The following is a 21,596-nucleotide window of genomic DNA, read 5'->3' as shown; positions in this document are numbered from 1 at the left end:
GCAGCTGGAATACGAGGCTTACGGTAGAATTGGTTCTATTTTTTCTGGACTATGATGTCATATTTCAATATGTTATGATGCAAATGGCCCTAAGAATTGCTCTCTGACCTTATAAATTGCATTCTATGTAAACTATTTGACTTAGAGTAGCATATTTATTTTTACGACTTCTTCGGCAATAGCGTTGATAAATTTGCTCTTTGTTATTTCTGATTTTCATATTCAGGGCTCTTGATTGTGGAAGAAATGGTCAAAACATAGAGTAATCTTGTGCAAAAAAAAGGTATATTTTCTGTTTAAACATGCTTGTTTTTCCCCAGTTAAATTTTATAGTGAAAAGAAATTATCTTTATATCTCATTGTTATTGAATTATTTGAGAAAGTTTTGTTTTTACCACGAAAAAAATGGATTAAACATGTTTACTAATTTTCTATAGTTGACTTTAAAAGTAAAGCTAATGTATTAGTTGATTTGGGTATTAAAACTTGTATGTTGTTATCAATTTATATTTACTTTGTCGGGCATAAGTAACCTTCTTATTTACTTTTTTTTTTCGTTTTGTGTCTTTTTCTTTTCTCAAATTCTTATTATTTATTTGTTTTCTACCTACAACTACTTTTTACAGCCCATGACACAATCTCAGTCATTGCAATGTATTAGACGTCGGCAACAAACATGTGATCGCCGATCAGCTAACCAAACAACTAATAGTCAACCGGTTAACCAAACATGTATGCACATTCTGTCTTCTACTTTCGGTTTTTAGTTTATTAAATTTTTAAATGTTGTTACTTTACTTAATTTATTATGTATCTTCGTATCTGTTGAAACTTTACTCATCTTACCAGCATGCTCTCCACTACTACGATTGTCTGCCATTTATGTGTCGCCTTGGGTAGCACCCCAACCGACAAAATGTCGTTACTGTGGTGCATTATTATTCCACCGTGAGCATAAAACCCTATGTTGTGCTGGTGGGAAGTTTTCCTTACCGCTATTGGACATGCCACCTCCTTTGCAAGACCTTTTCCTTAATCGCCATGAACTATCATCTCATTTTCGTACCTATGTTAGAACTTATAATAACTCTTTTGCTTTCTCTACATTAGGAGTTCACTATGACGTATCTTTATGTAATAATGATCACAACTTATATATATTTCGTGTTAACAATACAATTCACCATTTCATTAACTCATTACTCCCCTCAACAAATGTACCGAGAAACCTACAACTTTATTACTATGATCCTACACAAGAGCTTGCCACACGTTTGAGTAATTACCCTACTTTACATCCATCTATTGTTACAATCTTGATTGAGTTGTCTCATCTGAACCCTTATGCAAGTTTATTCCGTCAATTGTATACAATGCCTTGTCTTGATAACTATAAAATATTTCTAAAAACCTCCAATCGATTAGATCGAAGAGTGTATAATCTTCCACGGGTTGATGATATATCAATTATATGGCAAGATGGGTCTTCAGATTGTCCCCAATTATCTAGAGACATACAAGTATATCCGGTTGATGGTTCTGTGAAAAAGGTTGATTATTATTCTTATGCCTATGATCCTGTTCAATATCCATTGATCCATCCTTTTGGCCAGCCAGGTTGGTATCCCGGCATTCTGAAAAATTCTGCTACATCTTCGTCTTCCTCTACACAGTCCACACCTAATTTATCAGCAGAGTCGTTTCATACTGAACAAGTTGACCTATCAATAAATAGCTCCTCAGATTACAGTATGCAATTAGGACGTAATAAACGCCGGATGGACAAGAGTCATGTCTCTATTAGAGAATACTATGCATATCGCCTCCAAATACGGCCTACAAGTCCTACTTTACTATTACATACTGGTCGTTTGTTACAACAATATATAACTGACCAGTACATAAAAATAGAAACTCAAAGGCTAGATTTTTTCAGGTCTGAACAAGTGCAAAAACAACACCGTCACGACACCATGCAGGGTATTCTAGACGCTTTTAACCAATCCCAACATGAACCGTTATCTATGATTGGACAACCAGTTGTCCTTCCATCTTCTTTCATTGGTGGTCCCCGTGACATGCAACAAAGATATATGAATGCTATGGCTCTTGTACAAGAATTTGGTAAGCCTGATTTTTTCCTTACAATCACTTGTAATCCACAATGGCCAGAGATTCAAGAACTCTTAGAACCATTTGAATTATCAACTGATAGACCTGACATTGTTGCTCGTGTGTTTAGAATGAAACTAGAAGAACTAAAAAACGAACTTTTCAAACAACACTTGCTAGGTAAAGTGCAGGCGTATTCATATGTCATTGAGTTTCAAAAAAGAGGATTGCCACATGCCCATATGTTACTTATCATGTATCCACAATTTAAATTACACAACCCCACAAGCTACGACAAATTTATATCTGCAGAACTTCCTAATAGTAACTTAAACCCCTACTTATTGCAACTCGTCTTGAAACATATGATGCATGGTCCTTGTGGCTCTCAAAACCCAACTAATGTGTGCATGGTTGATGCACAATGTAAGAATCATTACCCAAAGGAATTTGTGGATGAAACAATTCATACTCCAAATGGATATCCTAAGTATAAAAGACAAAATAATGGCATTTTTGTTATTGTGCGTGGACGTACTTTGGACAACCGTTGGGTGGTACCATATAATCCATATTTACTTGCTAAGTTTGATTGTCATATAAACTTGGAAGTATGCTCGAGTGTCAAACTTGTAAAATATCTCTACAAATATGTGTATAAAGGTCATGATCGGGTTGCCTATACTGTGGGCTCAGTAACACCCGACACACCTCGTGATGAGATTATTGATTTCCAAACTGGCCGTTGGGTTGCTCCACCTGAAGCTTGTTGGCGTATTTTTGCATTCCCCTTGACAGATATGCACCCTCCTGTACTTGCTCTGCAATTGCATTTACCTAATTTTCAGTACACTTCATTCAAAGTAACAGACTCTTTACAAGATGTTGTAACAAATGCACGTGCCCACAAAACTATGCTTACTGAATTCTTTGTCATGAATGCAACCAACGCATATGCCAAGGCACTTAATCTACTTTACAAAGAGTTCCCAAAACATTTCGTATGGGATCGGGCACACAATAATTGGAATTTTCGCAAACAAGGTTCAATAGTAGGGAGGATTGTTACAGCAAGGCCAACTGACCAAGAAAGATATTTTCTTCGCCTTCTTTTGCAGTACCGTCGTGCTCTTGTATCATACGAGGACTTAAGAACAGTTGATGGTGTTATACATGATTCATTTAGAAATGCATGCGTCGCGTTAGGATTATTAGAGAGTGATATTCCATTGGTGGATTGTTTGCGAGAAGCTGCACTTTTTCAAATGCCCCATGCTTTTGCACAATTATTTGCTACCATACTTGTTTTTTGTACACCATCTGAACCTATACAACTATGGGAGATGTTCAAACAATATTGTGTCCCAATTACCACAATCTCGTCTTCATTTCCACTTTTTCCTATTGATCGTGCTGCTGCCATAATTGTAGAAAAATTCCTTGAACCATTTGGTATGCATATTCATGACTTTCGAATATGCATGCCCGAACAGTCCGAAAATGGCCTAATTGAAATAACTTTACAACAGCCATCGCCTGCAGAATTTAACCTGGTCACACTCCCAGGAATTATTGACAAACTTAATTTACAACAACAGTTCGTCTTTAACACTATTATTGAGAAACTGCATAACAAGAAACCTTATGTCTGTTTTGTTGATGGACCAGCTGGTACTGGGAAAACTTTCTTATACACTGCTATTTTGTCATACACATCTGATCATACCATTAAATCTATTGCTGTAGCAACATCTGGAGTTGCTGCATCGCTCCTTCCTAATGGTCAAACTGCCCACTCAAAATTCAAATTGCCATTGGATATTAATGAGCATAAGACTTGTCAGATAAGCAAACAGTCTACCTTAGCAAATGAGTTACGACATACCGACCTAATTATTTGGGATGAAATTTCAATGGCAAGACGTGAACTAATTGAGGCTTTTGACATTACTATGAGAGATATTATGGATAACAACATCAGTTTTGGTGGTAAAGTTATAATCTTCGGGGGGGATTTCCGTCAAATTACTCCTGTCATAAGAGACGGAACAAAGGACCAGTACATCGAAGCAAGTTGTGTATCGTCTCCTCTATTTACACATGCAGATAAGTTTCACTTAACTGTCAACATGCGAGCACAAAACGATAAATCATTTGCAGCATTTCTTGAGGAAGTAGGGAACAACTCTTGTGTAAATAACAACAAAGGAGAGATTCAGATCCCAACAACTTCATTGATTACCTCTGAAAATAATGACTTGTTGCAACTAATTGACAAGATCTACCCACATAATTTACTCCATCCAAGTTCCTCTGCTGCATTAATTGGTAGATCTATATTGACACCAACCAACGAGACAGTTGATACTATTAACAATCAAATAATTGAAAGCATGTTTGGAGAACCAATCGTACTAATTGCAAGAGATGTAACTAAAGATCCATCACAACAAGCACATTATGAAGATTACCTAAATACTTTGACACCTAATGGTATGCCACCTCATAGATTAGTTTTGAAGACAGGTGCACCAATAATGCTATTGCGTAACTTAGACCCCACAAATGGCCTTTCAAATGGTACACGGCTTGTTTGCAAGCAAATTACACGCAATCTCTTACAAGCAGAGATTGCAACTGGCCCGCAAAAAGGAACTTTATGCTTCATACCACGAATACCTTTAAAGCCTAACAATATACATGAATGCTCTGTTGAGTTCATACGTACTCAATTTCCAGTGAAGTTGTGCTTCTCAATGACCATTAACAAATCAAAAGGGCAGACATTAGACGTTGTTGGAGTGTACATGAAACAACCGGTATTTATGCATGGCCAACTATATGTTGCACTATCACGAGCAAAATCTTTTGACTCTTTGCATGTCCTCATTCCTTCAGACATCAACACTGGAATGCATTGTTCTTGGACGAGAAACATAGTTTACAAGAAGCTTTTACAATTGGCTGGCATTAATATACCTCCACTTCCAAATCCCACATAGTCCGCATCCATAAGAGCCCACCTGCTACCCTTACTCCCACATTATTGTCAACAATCTATTTCTTTTTTATTCAGTTTTTGCCTTTTTTGGTCACATCTCATGCCGTCTTTAGTTTGTTTCGGGTGATTTTTCATGGATTATATTTTTATGGAGGCTTAAATCAAACATGGTAAGTTCTCTAATATTTTTATGATACACTTAATTTTGTTAGTGTGAGTTACAGTTATGCTGCATTTATTTATTCATGAATCTTCTATTTCTGTCAGAATTTTCAGTCCTGCTTTTTCCTACTGTTTGATGCAAGCTGATTTTTAGCTATTTATATTGTTATGCATCTATGGTTTTTTCATGTAGCATATATGTAAACTGACTTTCTATCGTCTGCACCTTATGTACGTATATTATCTCTTATAGATTGCTCTCCTATTTGTTGTCAGATGTCAACACTTTGAGTTTGTTATACCTCTGACAAAATATATTGTTATACCACACCAAAGTAGGAGATGGCATGCGCTTTCAGAAGCTATTTGAAACTAAAGAATCCAGTGTTCATAACTACGTTGGACATTCATTGCAGTTTATATTATATTATTGCGTTTCAAATTAGGTAATGATCTTCTATTTAATTCTTCAGCTTTGATCCAAACATTTTCGAACATCTAAGATCAGAATTGAGCATCGAAGATCCTGCTAAGATATAGTATGAACCGGTAATTTATCAAAGAAATCAACAATAGTTTCAATCTAAATTCGTATTGTAGTGGTGATCAAACTTGTCATTACATGACATTTTTGATCGTGATTCCAATTTCCCTTCGTAACGAGATTGTTCCCCTTAATGTTAACAATCAATAATTTATGCACTATGTTTGCTTTCAAATGACTATACAGTAAACATTTTTTTTTATATTGTGTTATGTATTGATTTATTTAGCAATATGGAAATTATATTTCAATCTTCCTAAGCTAATCTTCTTTGTAAATGTCCTGCTTATCACCTGCTATTGGACAATGTTGTACAGGAAATGCTGGGAATGAATCAATCCATATACACAGCCATAGATGTTTCAAAGTCCATTAATGGTTTAGAGATCAAGTATGTGGATATATTACCATTGTTGTTTGCCAGCACTAATCTCTAGATTAATGGGAGATAACTGCCTACAGTACCGGATTTCAGGCAGAAGATTCTTGCTGCCAACAGCATACTCTTTGCTAAACTGGAATACATATACTTAACGACAGAAAACTTTTATTTACACATATGATGCATATGCTGTTCCATTACAGCCTTACATTAATTTAGTCCATACTTATTTGGTATACAACAAAGTCTAATGTGGTCTTAATGCCTAGAACCATTTCATCTCAACATGATTTTTGTATGATAGAATAAAATCGATTCTACAGCTGCAACTCCAAAAATTCTGGGGGCAAGATTTTTAGTGCAACATCACTTTCATAATGATGAAACATGCATTATCTCATCAGCTTCATCCTTGTTAAGATTAATATTGAATGATTACAACTGATATCTTTGTTTTTATATACTGTGTTATCACCTCTGCGTCTATGTGTTTTTTATCCCCGCTCAGTGTGTCGAAGTTTTTTAACGATTTTTATGCAACAATTTCGTCATTTTTGAACAAGTAGAATCCGACTGAAGAAAAGATTATAACCTGTTATGTTTTTGTTGATGTAATTTTTCAACAAAAATAAAGTAAAATTCAAAGATATAGAAAATATCCTTAAACTTGATTAATTAGTGCCTGAGATTAGGAATCTCTAAACACTGTAACGTACAGAAAATAAACTGGAAAATAAAAGACTGAAATTTAAAGTGGTGATCCCCAAATCTGACTTTGCTTTGTTGAAGTTGATTGAAGATATCTTGCCAAATGATGATTCAAACCTTAAATATTCCCTGGGAAACCGTACTGAAAACCGTCACCCGAACGGTTACAACGTCTCCTTCTCAACCGTCTTTCAACCTTTCTCATGCTGACATGTGTCCCCAGCAGACCAAAATTCCCTATATTTCACTCCTTAAGCCGACCACAAACCTTCCGCTCTTTTGGCCCGACTTCGTCCTTCGTCCGACCTACTTCTTCGCCCGACCCCACTTGGGCCGACCTCCATATCAACCGCCCCCTGTCTTTGATCAAAGGCCTCCGCGTTTGTCCGACTCCGCCTTCTATCCGACCTACAGTTTACCCGACCTGCGGATATCCCATCTCGACGACTTTCCGTCTCGAGGACCTCCCGACTTGAAAACCTTCCGACTCATCGTCTTTCCGTCTTGCAGACCTCCCGACCTGAAGACCTTCCGACTTGAGGTCTTTCCGTCTTGCGGACCTCCCGACCTGAAGACCTTCCGACTTGAGGTCTTTCCGTCTTGCGGACCTCCCGACCTGAAGACCTTCCGACTTGAGGTCTTTCCGTCTTGCGGACCTCCCGACCTGAAGACCTTCCGACTTGAGGTCTTTCCGTCTTGCGGACCTCCCGACCTGAAGACCTTCCGACTTGAGGTCTTTCTATCTTGAGGGCCTCCCGACCTGAGAACCTTCCGTCTTGTATTTTCCTTAGAAATAAATAAATAAATTTATTTTCCTTGATTTCCTCACGGTGTCCTTCAGCCAGTTCAATCAACCCTATTGCCAGGCCCATTCTTCTTTTTACCTTGGGCTTTTAACCTAATTCTAAATTTCGTACGTAACAACTTGCCCGCCGCCAAGGGACTTTCAAACGCCAATAAATGTTTGGAAGTTCATAAAGCATTACCTTCTTGAAAAACTCCCTTAGCAACTACACCAGTTACTGCAACACTCCTGGTTAACTTCCGTCTTCGCAATACAAGCCTGTGTGAATCACAATCCCAAAACATTCTAACTATGGCGAATCAATACACTCCTGCCCTTCCTTTCGACGGAACCCTTCCAGAAGGTCCATTTTCAGCCTCGAAATTACTAACTCCGACGATCCGTCCATATTGCACTACTCCTGAAGATTCAAATCGGATGAGGGAAGTTTTGGAATCTCGCAACGCCTTGGCTATCAACAATCCCAACTACCAAGCAGTTCGCATCCGAGACAGCATCAAGACCCATCTCACAGACCCAAAAGATCTGTATCGTGCTTGGTATCGACGAGTAGCAGAACACTTCCAGACCCAATGGCGATCCCAAAAGATCGACCAAGCAATACTACTGTCCACCATGCCTATCAACCTGCATGAGAAGGTGCTGTTGGCCATGTCCGCCTTCTGGAATGCGGAAAATGGGACTTTCCTTTTGCCATCGGCCCCCTTTGGCCCAACTCTTATGGACGTGTCCATGATCGCACATCTCCCAGTCGTGGGTGAAGACCCTGTAATGGGAGCCCTAGATGGGCAGGAGCCATCAGAAGACCATCCGGGATGGTCTTTACAAGGTGTGAAGGACTGGGGTTGGACAAAGTTCGCAACCGACCAGCAAGGGGCTCCAGGGACTCCTGTAACCGACCGGGAGCATACTGCCTTTATCCTGTTCTGGCTTTGTAGGTACGTCATTGTTTCCCCTTCCAAAAGTGTTCTTCCTTCTCACCTCGACCTGGCCATTCATATCGCGTCAGGTCGGTTCTTCTCCCTTGGTACTCTATTTTTAGCCAATCTGTTTGAAGGACTCACTAGAGTTAGCCTTCGCTTAACAGATAATGATAATAGGAAATTAGACACTGCCGCGTCGGGTCCTTTTTGGTTTTTAGAACTTTGGTTCTGTCTTTACTTCCCCAACGCGTTTAACTTAGGATCTCCGCCCACTATGCCAACATCTGAAAAACATTTAGGATTAGTCCTCAACCGACTCTGCTCAGGACGCAATAAACTCCAATCTTCCGATCCAATAATAACCGCCATTTTAACAGATACCCGCAGTAACTCTCGATTTTCTATGTATAAAAAGTATGCGGGTTATGCTCCCGACCATTTTTGGCCCTTTCCAGTACCAAACCCGCTTCCGACCCCTGAGCCTTGTCCTCATCCCACCTATCCTTTCGCCTGGGACGTCGCCCTCAAACCCAGGTCTCTTTTTAGTAGCAAGAAACTTGATAAAAAAGGGCAGAAAACTTTTTACACTTTTAACTATGAACCTCAATTCATGGCGCGCCAGTTCGGCTGTTGCCAAGGTATCCCTGGACCCGTCGCGTGTCCCCAAATAATTTTTCAAAGTCCCGACCGACGAGTCCTTCCTAATTCAATCCCTTCTTATATCTCCCAGCTCACCACGTATATAATTTCCAATTCTTATATTCCTTTCCGTTCCAACCCTGAGATTGTAGATACTTTCAATGAATGGTGGTCGGTTGTATGGTCCCTGATATCCCCTGATGAGGGTCGGTTGCTGAACATACTCCTCCCCCCCCAAGGATTGGTTCTAGGAGCGGCGAGACATACTAGCACCCAACAACAAACAACCGCCCCGGGAATCGGATCTGGTGGTCCCACGCGCAAAAGAAAAACTTCCCAGCTGCAAACACCCCCGACCTCGGAGACCGACCAGCAAACACTAGCAGACCTTGGAATAAATAGGACGTCAGCAAGGACCCGACCCCGAATTGGTAATGTTTCTTAACACCGTGAACCAATTCACTATATCGTAACTTTGATTTTACTCATTTCATTCCCCAGAACCGACCTTGGTGACACCGACCATGCAACCGACGCCAGCACCAACCGACCATTCAATCGGGCCTTTGGTCCAGACCAATTTGCCAATGAGCAGTCGGGCGGAGGACCCGACGCAGAGGCAAACTCTTCCTCCCGTACCGAGGAGTGGTCGGGCCAGGCCCCCGACCAGGAGACAATCTTTACCAGCAGTGCCTGTAGAACCAGTAAGTTCCTTTATCAGCAAGACTTAGGATTCGGATGATCAACCTTAATATATTTAACAACAAACATCTTCATGATTTTTCCACAGACACCTTCACCCATCCCATCAGCAGCAGGGGTCTCTTCTGACAGCGAGGGGACTACTTCCCAGATGGGTCGGCCGCCATACATGGCATCAGACTCATCTATGTCAAAGGAAGAACCAGCCGCCCTCGCCGAAGCTGACCCTCAAAACGACATCCCTGATGCTGCTGATCCCGAAATCGAAGGTGCCCCAGAGATCCTGGCTGCAGTGGCTCTAGATGTAGCCGTCCAACCTGCAGCCGCCCTACCAGCAGCGGCGCTCCCTCTAGCCATCGAATGGCAGGCAGAAGAACCACCTGTGGCAGCCCAACCTCCAGAAGTGGAAGAAATGTCTTCATCCGATTCGGAGACTTCTGTGAATTTGGTAAGATTAAACCAATCCATGCCATAACTTTTCTTTCGAAAAACACTAACTGTTTCAAATACTACTTTCCATAGGGACCCAGGTCGGCACCTCAGCGACCATTCGCAGCAGCCGACGAGTCGGCTGCGGTTATACCAGCTATCTGCCCTACTCGACCGACCTCATTGCTGCACCCCTCACTGACAGCAGCCCGTCCAGAGGTAACACATATCCTATCTGAATAAATTTGCACTTCCTCTGGCATACTTATTGACATTGGAGGACTTGCAGGGGCCTTCGGACTTAGCTGTCCTATCGACTGTTCCGGTTCCAGCGGAGGCCCAGACTGTGTTCACTGAGGCCATTAACCGTCCCCTGTCCGAATTAAGGTCCGACTTATTGGACAAGCTCATTCAGACGGTTGGTGGCCTTCTTTTTTACACTCCAACGGAATCACCAGCCGTCCCCATTCTGCATCGGCTGATGGAAAGACTTACAGAGCTCAAGACTGAAGTATTAGTCATTGGACTCCTGTCAGCCGAAACCCCCCAGCCCGACTTCGATCAAACAGCGCTGGAGAATTCTTTGGCTAAGACCCGAGAATCCCTCCAGCAGACTACTGGAAGGCTGGGTGGTCTCCTTAACACGAAAGCTCAAGTTGATGAAGCTATTCAGAAAAAGGAGGCAGAATTGCGGGAGCTGAGGAAAGAACAGTCTACCCTGGATAAGCAAATTATCAATGAACAGCGTCTGATTGAACAGTACACCAAGAATGAAGCTGAATTGGATCAAGAGCTGAAAACCCAAGCCCGATCCCAATTCATCATAAGATATCAGACGGCTGCCAATACCAGAAGGCTATCCAGGGATGAAATCAAATGGACCCATATAAAAACTGCCCTAGGGGCACTGTTGTAATACTTCCCCCTTTGTAACAACAACTGACTTAGTAATCCATTTTTTCTTTCTTCTCAAAACAAGGATCACCTTTCAATTCCCAGCTTTATAGGAAACGAACCAAACTCCTTCTTTAAAAGAACACTGTTTCTCACATTTTAAGAAACACATTCCCAGGCATATTTTAAAAATCAAAACACTGAAAGTGTTAACAAACATGGCGAATGACCGACCTCATGTTCCATCAAGCAACTGGGAGGGTGTTCTTCAACCCTTCTTTGTAGGTAATCACCCTATTGGAGGCCATGCAGAAGACTTGTTACATATACTCAAGCAACTAGACTTCAAATTCCGATTCTCCCAACGAGGAAGAAGAACCATTCATCGCGTCATCCGCCTGATGGAAAAAGTCATTGAGGGGTATGAACCTCTTCGTGACATCCTTAGCCGCATTCCTGATCTTCATCATCACATGGAAATGATCGAAAATCACGCAGCAACCATACTTCCAGATCTTGGTTGGGATAACATATTTTCCAATCAACGAAAAGTCTTTTCAAGATTGCGGACCATCGTTGATCGTGAACATCAAGCCCTAACAGACATGCAAGCACGTACCCATCAAGATTTAGATGAAATGCAAAGCCAATGGGAAAGGTACCGACCAGATTTGGAAGATCTTATTGAAGAAGAACCAGAGCTAATATCCACTCACTGGGATGAAAAGTCTGATTCAGAGGCAGAAAACTTCCCACAAATACACGATGACTAACAGAAATGAACCTTTAAATAGGTTCGAACCCCATAAATGGGTTCTGAATAATATTTTGTTTCAGGCAGTTTTGTTATCTGAAAAGGCAGGATAATACCTCTTCAGATATTTAGCATTAATACAATCATGTACTCTTCTCCCTTCATGATTTACAATAATGAAAGCGCCATTCCCAATATCTTTTTGAACAATGTAAGGTCCTTCCCAATTCGGTGACCACTTTCCCAATTGGTCAGTTTTCTTATATGTAGGAAGGATGGTCTTCCAGACTAAATCTCCTTTTTGGAATGTCCTGTGAAGAACTTTCTTTCCGTAACTCCTTGCTCTGATTTCACTCTGTTTCACACTTCGACCTATTGCATGGAGACGGTTAACATCCAAATCCTCCAACTGTTGCATCATAAGTTGTTGGTATTCTCTTGTAAGATCACCATCAGTAAACTCTGTTCGGCCAGATGATACTCGGATTTCGGCTGGTAAAACAGCATCTTGGCCAAACGTGAGTTGGTAAGGTGAGAACCCTGTGGCCGTATTTCTGGTATTCCTATGTGCCCATAAAGCCTGAGACAATAACAAATGCCACTTTCTTGGGTTCCCTTCAACCATCTTCTTTATAATCCCAATAATAATCTTATTTGCTGCTTCCGCTTGTCCATTGGCTTGGGGATAATAAGGTGAAGAATGATGTAATCGAACACCGAATTCTGCCAAGAAACTAGAGAACTTTTCCCCTGTGAAAACCAGGCCTTGGTCGGTTGTTATAGACTGAGGAATACCATACCTGTAAATAATTTGATTCAAAACGAAGTCTATCACTTCTTTCTGATCCACATTTTTCAAAGCAATTGCCTCTACCCATTTGGTAAAGTAGTCAGTCGCAACCAATATGAAACAATGATGTTTCGATGAAGCAGGATGTATTTTCCCAATAATATCCATAGCCCATGATTTAAAAGGCCATGGTTTTGCCAAGAATTGCAATTCGGTTACTGGCAAATGGTTTAAGTTTCCATGTCTCTGACATTCCTGGCAGCCTTTGGCAAATTGTATGCAGTCTTCAAAAATCTTTGGCCAGAAAAAACCCAAGCGATGAATGGCCCATCTCATATTGAGACCTGCCCGATGAGCTCCACATATCCCACCATGTACTTCTGTCATTACCTCTAGAGCTTCTTTAGACCCCAAACATTTCAAAAGCAGACCTTCAAATGACCTCTTATACAAAATTCCATTTATTAATTGAAAACGTAAAGCTTTCAATCGTGTCGCAACCGAAACATTCGCACCACCTGGATTCTGTAAATACATGATAAGCTCTGCTCTCCAATCGGGCACTGTTTCGCAATCGGGCTCCTGTCCGACAGTCTCCTGCTCGACCAGAACTTCGCAGTCGGGGTCCTGTCCGATAGTCTCCTGCCCGACCGTAACTTCGCAGTCGGGGTCATGTCCGATAGTCTCCTGCCCGACCGTAACTTCGCAGTCGGGGTCATGTCCGATAGTCTCCTGCCCGACCGTAACTTCGCAGATCGGGTCTGTCTTACCTTCTATGCCCGACTTGACCTCCGACCACATATCCTCCAGAATTCCTTTACATGCCCTTTGAGCCAATTCATCAGCACGTTGGTTTTCTTTCCTCGGAATGAACTCAATTATTACTTCTGAGATTTTTGTCAGTAACCGACCCACAATGTCCCTGTATCTGCGAAGATGAGGGTAATTGCAAACATATTGATTGTTTACCTGGTTGACTACTAATTGAGAATCCCCCCTTATGATTACAGACTGGACCTTCCTGGCAATTAAAGCCTCCAAACCCAAAATTAAAGCTTCATATTCTGCCGAATTATGGGTCATGGATTCCAATCGTAGTTGTAAGTTGATCTTTTGACCATCAGGTCCTTGCAAAAAGACCCCTGCCCCTGATTTGTTTCCAGAGGTAGAACCATCAAAGAACATCAACCATGTTCTGGTACTTATATAAGGCACACATCCGACCTGTAGATTATCCAGATATGATGAACAACTAAATGGTCGGACACTATCACAAAGAGAATACCCGACTTGTGAGAATTCTGCCAAGAAGTCGGCTACTGCTTGTCCCTTAATTGCCCTCAGCGGGGAATGTTGAAGATCGAAAGGAGCCAATTTGATGGCCCATTTCATGAGTCTGCCCTTCATAGTAGGTCTCTGTAAAATCAATTTGATGAGATCCACCTTTGATATGACCTCAACTCTTCTGGGCAGCAAATAATGCTCGAGTTTAGTGCAAGCAAAGACCAATGAATAACACATTTTTTCTGGCATAGTGTAATTCAGTTCTGGTCCTGTAAGGGTTTTACTGAGATAGTAAATTGCCCTTTCCTTCCCGTCATCACCATCCTGCGCCAATAAACAACTAACCACTTCATATGTATTTGCCAAATAAAGTTTGAGTGGCCGACCTTGTTTAGGAGGCATCAAGACTGGAGGGTGAACCAATGCCTGCTTGATAGCATCTAAAGCCGTCTGTTGGTCGGGACCCCATTCAAAGGCAATTTTTCCAGCTTTCAACAATTTAGTAATGGGTCTGACCTTGCCAGCAGCATTAGAAATGAAACGCCTCAAATAATTCACCTTACCCAACAGACTTTGGATTTCTTTAACCGTCTTGGGTGGCCGACTATCAAAAATGGCTTTAGCCTTATTGGCATCAATTTCAATTCCTCTCTCATGAACTAAGAATCCTAGAAAGCTCCCGGCTGATATTCCAAAAGCACATTTGGTTGGATTCATCTTCAACTTGTACTTCTTCATCCTTTCAAATGCCTCTTCAAGATCTCTCAAATGTTCGTCAAAACTGGCAGATTTAACTATAACATCATCAATATACACTTCCATAGATCTGCCAATTAAATCATGAAAGATTGAATTCATGGCTCTTTGGTAAGTTGCCCCTGCATTCTTTAACCCGAATGGCATGACTGTCCATTCATAAATACCCAAAGCCCCTGGGCATCTGAATGCTGTCTTAGGAATGTCTTCTTCTGCCAAGAATATTTGGTTATAACCTGCATAACCATCCATCAGACTAAGGATTTTATGCCCTGCTGCTGCATCTATCAGCATGTCGGCCATAGGCATCACATATTCGTCCTTAGGGGTAGCTAGATTCAAATCCCTGAAATCGATGCATATCCTTATCTTACCATTTTTCTTGACCACTGGCACAATATTAGCCAGCCACTCCGCATAACGGCAAGGTTGAATGAAACCCACTTTGAGAAGTTTTTGGATTTCTTCCTTGATTTGAGGCATCAGATCTGGACTCATTCGCCTTGGAGGTTGTTTGTAAGGTTTACAACCTTCTTTGATGGGCAATCGATGCTCTATTAGACTTCTTGTCAAACCAGGCATCTCTGAATAATCCCATGCTAAACAATCAATGTTGTTTCTAATAACTTCGAGCATCATTGTTTGTTGCTCTTTAGACAAATAACCACTTAACCTGATCACTTTTGGAACCAATTCGGTTCCTAAATTAAACTCCAATAATGGGTCTTGTGATGAAGCTGTTGGTTCTGTTTTTTCTAATAAGTCGGGCCAACGAAATTGTTCATCTTCTTGGAGGTGAACATCCAGAATCTCTTTACTATTTTCTGCTTTATGTAATAACTGCTTTAAATAGAACTTATTAATAAGAGAACTACATACTTCTAAGCTTGTATCTTCCATTACAAACAAATTATACGGGAATGGGTGTGGCTTTATCATGAGCCATACAATAAAGGTGTTCTTTTAATAGAACATCGAGTTCTGGCCAGTGACTTTATAACCCTTGTTTGGGTATTCCCTGGCCATATACAATTGAGACATCGGAGCCAAAGGACTGGCATAAAACACTGACTCTTCAACTTGTTCTGATACATCGAATGGGTTGTCATTCGCTTCCATTTTGAAGACCTGATCTCCTTCCCAGAACATTAATTGTTGGTGCAAGGTTGATGGCACACATCGAGAGGCATGAATCCAGTCTCTTCCCAGCAAGAGAGAATATGTAGTATCTGCGTCCACAATAAAAAAAACAGTGGAGATCTTCTTTGGTCCGACTTCAATTGTGGCAACCATCATGCCTTCAGGCTTGGTCGGCTGCCCTGTAAAACTTGTCATTTCGAATTCCACAGGAGATAGATCATGTATTCCTTTTCCTAACTTCTTGAGAGTCTTCAATGGCATAACATTAAAAACTGCTCCATTATCCACGAAAACCTTTGTGATTGGTTTCCCACAAATATGAGCATTAACATACAGAGGCTTCAAATGGGAGATCGCACCCTCTGGAATAGGAGGAAACACAATCGAAGGTGGCTCCGGTTGAGGCTCAGAGTCTGAGGTCTTTGCCCCCTCTGTCTCCTCTAATTCACCATCTGCCAAGAAAGCCCATAAAGGTTCGTCCATAGTTTCATCTACCAGACTCGCCCACGTCGGTTCATCACTCATCTGATTAATCTCTGTCATTCGACAAGGGATTCGTGGTCCCAGACGAGATTTAACAGATCTTGAATTTTCCTCTGTAGGTACCACTTCTTCCTTTGTCTTATCCCGAGATCGAGATTGAACCGTCAAAGATTCGATACGGAATTCTTCAAGAGATGGATTGATGTTGATTCGTTCACAATGTTGGCATCTAAAACCTTTAATTATTTCATCTGCCACACCTTTACCTTTCCCCAGTCCCGACGAACTTCTTTTGGTATGGTCGGAAGCGCCTAATCCGTCATTCGGTTGCTTTCCTGACCAGACCCGACTGGACCGACCAACTGGAGACTGAATGGTTACTCCCTGCTCGTTGGTCGTTTGTTCTGTAAAGATCCGAATGGACTGATCTCCTGCCAAGTGGTCGGCTGCTTTTTGTTCGTCGGTTAGTTGTTTTGCTGAAGGACCTCTTTTCCCATAATTTGCAGCATACCTGCGTTTGGCATTGCGAATCTGTGTACGATTCATACCCGGGAAACGAGGGTCTATATCAACTGGTAAAGGCTTTTTATTTCGAGCCCAATTGCTCCCGACCGACCCTGTTTTTCTGGTCGGGTGATCACGTATCAAAACCTTTTCTTTCACCTCCACATTAAAAGAACCATCTGGATGGTCCCACTTTTCAGCAACTGGCTTCTCACAAATTTTGAGTCGTTCTTCCGGTCGGCTGCTGTTTGGCCGACTTCCTTTTTTTGTTTCGGGGCTTGGCTGGTTTCGTTCCCCTTTTTGTCCATCGTTGGCCGAACTTTTCCTTGTTTCCGAACTTGGTTGGATGTCAACCATTGCCGTTGTTACACTCGGAAACGGTTGCTGGTCTACACCTAGAGTGATGTATTTGAGCCGACCTGTCTTGATGGCCTTTTGAATTTCCTTCCTAAAATGAGTACACTGACTTGTAGTGTGTGTGAAAGAATTATGCCACTTACAATATGGTCTCCCTTTGATTTCTTCTTTAGTGGCAAGTCTTTGGCCCTTTGGAATACGGATCTGCCCATCAGTCAGTAGGATATCAAAGATTTCATCAGCTTTCGAACTATCAAAGGTCGGTTGCTCCTTTCCTTCAGATCCTGGTACTGGCTTCAATTTAGGACATACATACGGTTTTCCAGAAAGGATTTCGGCTGCCATCTCTTCTGACTGATTAAAATCAAAGTCGCATGTTTCTGTTCCCATACTCGCCATATGTTGGCCTCTATTACGCCTGTTATGCTGATCTTCCTCTCTGAACAAAGACTCTAGACGTCCTGCCTTGGATGCAAGACTTGCCAAATCCTCAACATCCAGGGCAGTGAGTGCCTTTCTTAAACGATTATGCATATTCCGGACCACTAAATTGGTCATCTCTTTCTCACTGATTACCGTAGGACATCGTCCCTTCATCAATCGCACCCTTTCTATAAACTGTGAAGCAGTTTCTTCTGGATACTGTCTCAATTCAAGTAAATCAGTTAAAGAAACAACTGGTAAAGGATTAAAGAATCTAGCGTGAAATGCCATCTCCAGTCCTTCCCATGTCTGAATTTGTCCTGGAGGCAAACTTACAAACCACGAAAACGCCGTTCTAGTAAGAGATAAACCAAACAGCTGTAACTTATAAAAAGGGTTATTGCCAACTTCTCCTAATTGTGCTGTGAACCGACCAACATGTTCTATGGTGGAAGATCCGTCCTCCCCTGAGAATGCATGAAAGTCGGGTGGTCGAAAATTCCTTGGGAGAGGGTGTTCATTAATGATCCTTTCTGGGAAAGGTCTCTGATATGCAGGGCGGTTAGCCATCTGAGGAGTTAATCCATACTGATCCCTTAATATATGTGCAATCTCGTCAGGATCTACATGAAAGCGTTGATGATCAGGAACTTGGAACGGATCCTGCACAGGAATATGAATAGGATCATGTATATATCCTTCAGGCCTGTCCTCCCTTGTATTGCTCGGCTGCGGATTGGTAACCCTTGGTCCCAGTGGAACATTGTTGGGAAAAGTCAAAGGAGATTTTCCCCTATCCATTCGGTTGGGATTTGTGGCACTTGGGAATGTACTATCCACGAATGATGGCCCTGCGAAATTTGCCTGTGGTCTGGACGGTGACACTCCTGGTGGCGTTTGAGTGGGTTGAAGACTAACCCTTGACAGTGCTTGATCTATCATGTTCTGCAACTGACTCTGTTGCTCACGCAACATGTTCGTTTGTTGCTCACGCAACATATTCTGCATAACCAAGGTATGCTGGTTGTTCATTTGTTGAACATAAGACCACCAATCAGTTGGTGGTTGTGGGATTTCCCCGGCATTTGGCACAATGGGTGGTGGAACGGATTCTCCCACCGGTGTCGAAGATGATTGCGGTTGTGAACCTGCCATAACCCTTCCGATGATTCGGCCGGATCTAAGACGTATGAAATTATCGCCGGAATTGGAATGAGCAATTTTGTCTTGCTCCCACTGTGGTCGCCAATTTGTTGATGTAATTTTTCAACAAAAATAAAGTAAAATTCAAAGATATAGAAAATATCCTTAAACTTGATTAATTAGTGCCTGAGATTAGGAATCTCTAAACACTGTAACGTACAGAAAATAAACTGGAAAATAAAAGACTGAAATTTAAAGTGGTGATCCCCAAATCTGACTTTGCTTTGTTGAAGTTGATTGAAGATATCTTGCCAAATGATGATTCAAACCTTAAATATTCCCTGGGAAACTGTACTGAAAACCGTCACCCGAACGGTTACAACGTCTCCTTCTCAACCGTCTTTCAACCTTTCTCATGCTGACATGTGTCCCCAGCAGACCAAAATTCCCTATATTTCACTCCTTAAGCCGACCACAAACCTTCCGCTCTTTTGGCCCGACTTCGTCCTTCGTCCGACCTACTTCTTCGCCCGACCCCACTTGGGCCGACCTCCATATCAACCGCCCCCTGTCTTTGATCAAAGGCCTCCGCGTTTGTCCGACTCCGCCTTCTATCCGACCTACAGTTTACCCGACCTGCGGATATCCCATCTCGACGACTTTCCGTCTCGAGGACCTCCCGACTTGAAAACCTTCCGACTCATCGTCTTTCCGTCTTGCAGACCTCCCGACCTGAAGACCTTCCGACTTGAGGTCTTTCCGTCTTGCGGACCTCCCGACCTGAAGACCTTCCGACTTGAGGTCTTTCCGTCTTGCGGACCTCCCGACCTGAAGACCTTCCGACTTGAGGTCTTTCCGTCTTGCGGACCTCCCGACCTGAAGACCTTCCGACTTGAGGTCTTTCCGTCTTGCGGACCTCCCGACCTGAAGACCTTCCGACTTGAGGTCTTTCCGTCTTGCGGACCTCCCGACCTGAAGACCTTCCGACTTGAGGTCTTTCTATCTTGAGGGCCTCCCGACCTGAGAACCTTCCGTCTTGTATTTTCCTTAGAAATAAATAAATAAATTTATTTTCCTTGATTTCCTCACGGTGTCCTTCAGCCAGTTCAATCAACCCTATTGCCAGGCCCATTCTTCTTTTTACCTTGGGCTTTTAACCTAATTCTAAATTTCGTACGTAACAGTTTTTCAACATAGAAAGTTTTGCTCGTGTGCCTATTCCCTAATGCAAGGTATGTTGCCCTGAATAAGTCTTAAAGTAGATAATCACCACTTTCGTATTCAATAAGCAAGCATTTACCACTCAATACCCTAACAAATACTAATAACAGAAAACATTTACAATCCAAAACCAAAATCAATTAGAGATAATAATTAACCATAACAAAATAATAACGTGATAATAATTAAAATAACTACCATTTCAAGCCGTGCTATGCACGAGTGCATACATAATTAAAATATTTAGAAATGAATTAATCAACTATTAATCATAACTATTTCTAAAATAGTATTATATCATACATGTATATTTAAATGTTAATTTTTATTTGACAATAATTAAAATAATTAACTATATTTATTATTCAACTATTGAAATAAAATAAAAATAAAAATATAAAATACAAAATTAATTTTAATTGAATCTATCATTGAAATTTGTACTCAATTAATAAATATATAAATTTAATTTCAAACAATATATAATGAACAATATTATATTATCCAATATCTTTATATAAGATAATATAAATAAAAAGTAAAATAAAAATTATAGAGAAGAAATATAATTATTATTGAGCATAAAAAAAAAAATAATAATAGTAATAAATAATGGCAGTAGGATGCTGGATCGGTCAGGATATAAACCGAATGGCCCAAAAGTCCGGAAAAAAAATGTCGAACAGGCGCAGATGTCTATGAAGAGGAAGGTCGGGCAAGGAAGAAGTATAGACAGACGCAGAGGTTTGTGTAGAGGACAGTCTGCCCATCTAAGGAGATAGGACAAATAAAGCTGGTCGGTTGCTCAGTAGCCGGGACCGCAGTCGGTTGCCCTGTGTAGGGGCCCACAGTTCCTTGGTCAGCCAACACTTCTCGTGTCCACACGTGTCCTCATCCGACCACATTGTCATTCTCACTTTCTTCAATATCTAACTCTCTGGACTGACCGCAGACTTTCCGCTTTATTGATCCAACTGCAAGCCAACTGACTTACAAACTCCCCGACCTCAGTAATTCCCGACCTGATGACCTTCACACGTACGGACTTACCGTCCCGACGACCGTCGGACCGCAGGATTTCCCGACCTGAGCACTTACGGAGTTGCAGAGCTCAGGCCTGCGTATCTCCAGACCGGATGACCTCCCGACCGGAAGACATTCCGACCTCCAAACGTCCCGACGTGGGGATTTTCCGACCTCCGAACTTCCCGACTTCCGGACCTCCCGACGTGAGGACCTCTCGACCTGAGGACCTGTCCGACCCGCAATTCCATTAGAAATATATCTACTATTCCTGAGTTTCCAACAGGGCCCCTCCGCCAGTTTCATCAAGTGTATTCCTACACACATTTTTCTTTTTATCCTAAGCTTTTTAACATAAATAAAATTTTCATATGTAACAATTTTAGTATTCTACATTACTTAGAAAGCCCTAATCTC

At 41.6% G+C, this 21,596-nt stretch overlaps 1 protein-coding gene across 1 annotated transcript; it reads left to right on the top strand.

Moving 5' to 3' along the window:
• Positions 1-1,373: 1,373 nt before the first annotated feature.
• LOC127266498 (uncharacterized) lies at positions 1,374-5,114 on the top strand. Its single transcript, XM_051296754.1, has one exon. It carries the CDS (start codon positions 1,374-1,376, stop codon positions 5,112-5,114), a length of 3,741 nt encoding a protein of 1,246 aa, XP_051152711.1.
• The last annotated feature ends 16,482 nt before the right edge of the window (positions 5,115-21,596 follow it).

The sequence above is a fragment of the Andrographis paniculata genome, unplaced genomic scaffold (assembly GCF_009805555.1).
Source record: "Andrographis paniculata isolate CXL003 unplaced genomic scaffold, ASM980555v1 Contig76END, whole genome shotgun sequence".
Classification (NCBI taxonomy): domain Eukaryota; kingdom Viridiplantae; phylum Streptophyta; class Magnoliopsida; order Lamiales; family Acanthaceae; genus Andrographis; species Andrographis paniculata.
This window is presented reverse-complemented; position numbering and strand designations above follow the sequence as displayed.

Coding starts and splice junctions, on each gene's coding strand:
- LOC127266498 (XM_051296754.1), top strand. CDS start 1,374: ATGCCTTGTCTTGATAACTATAAAATATTTCTAAAAACCTCCAATCGA.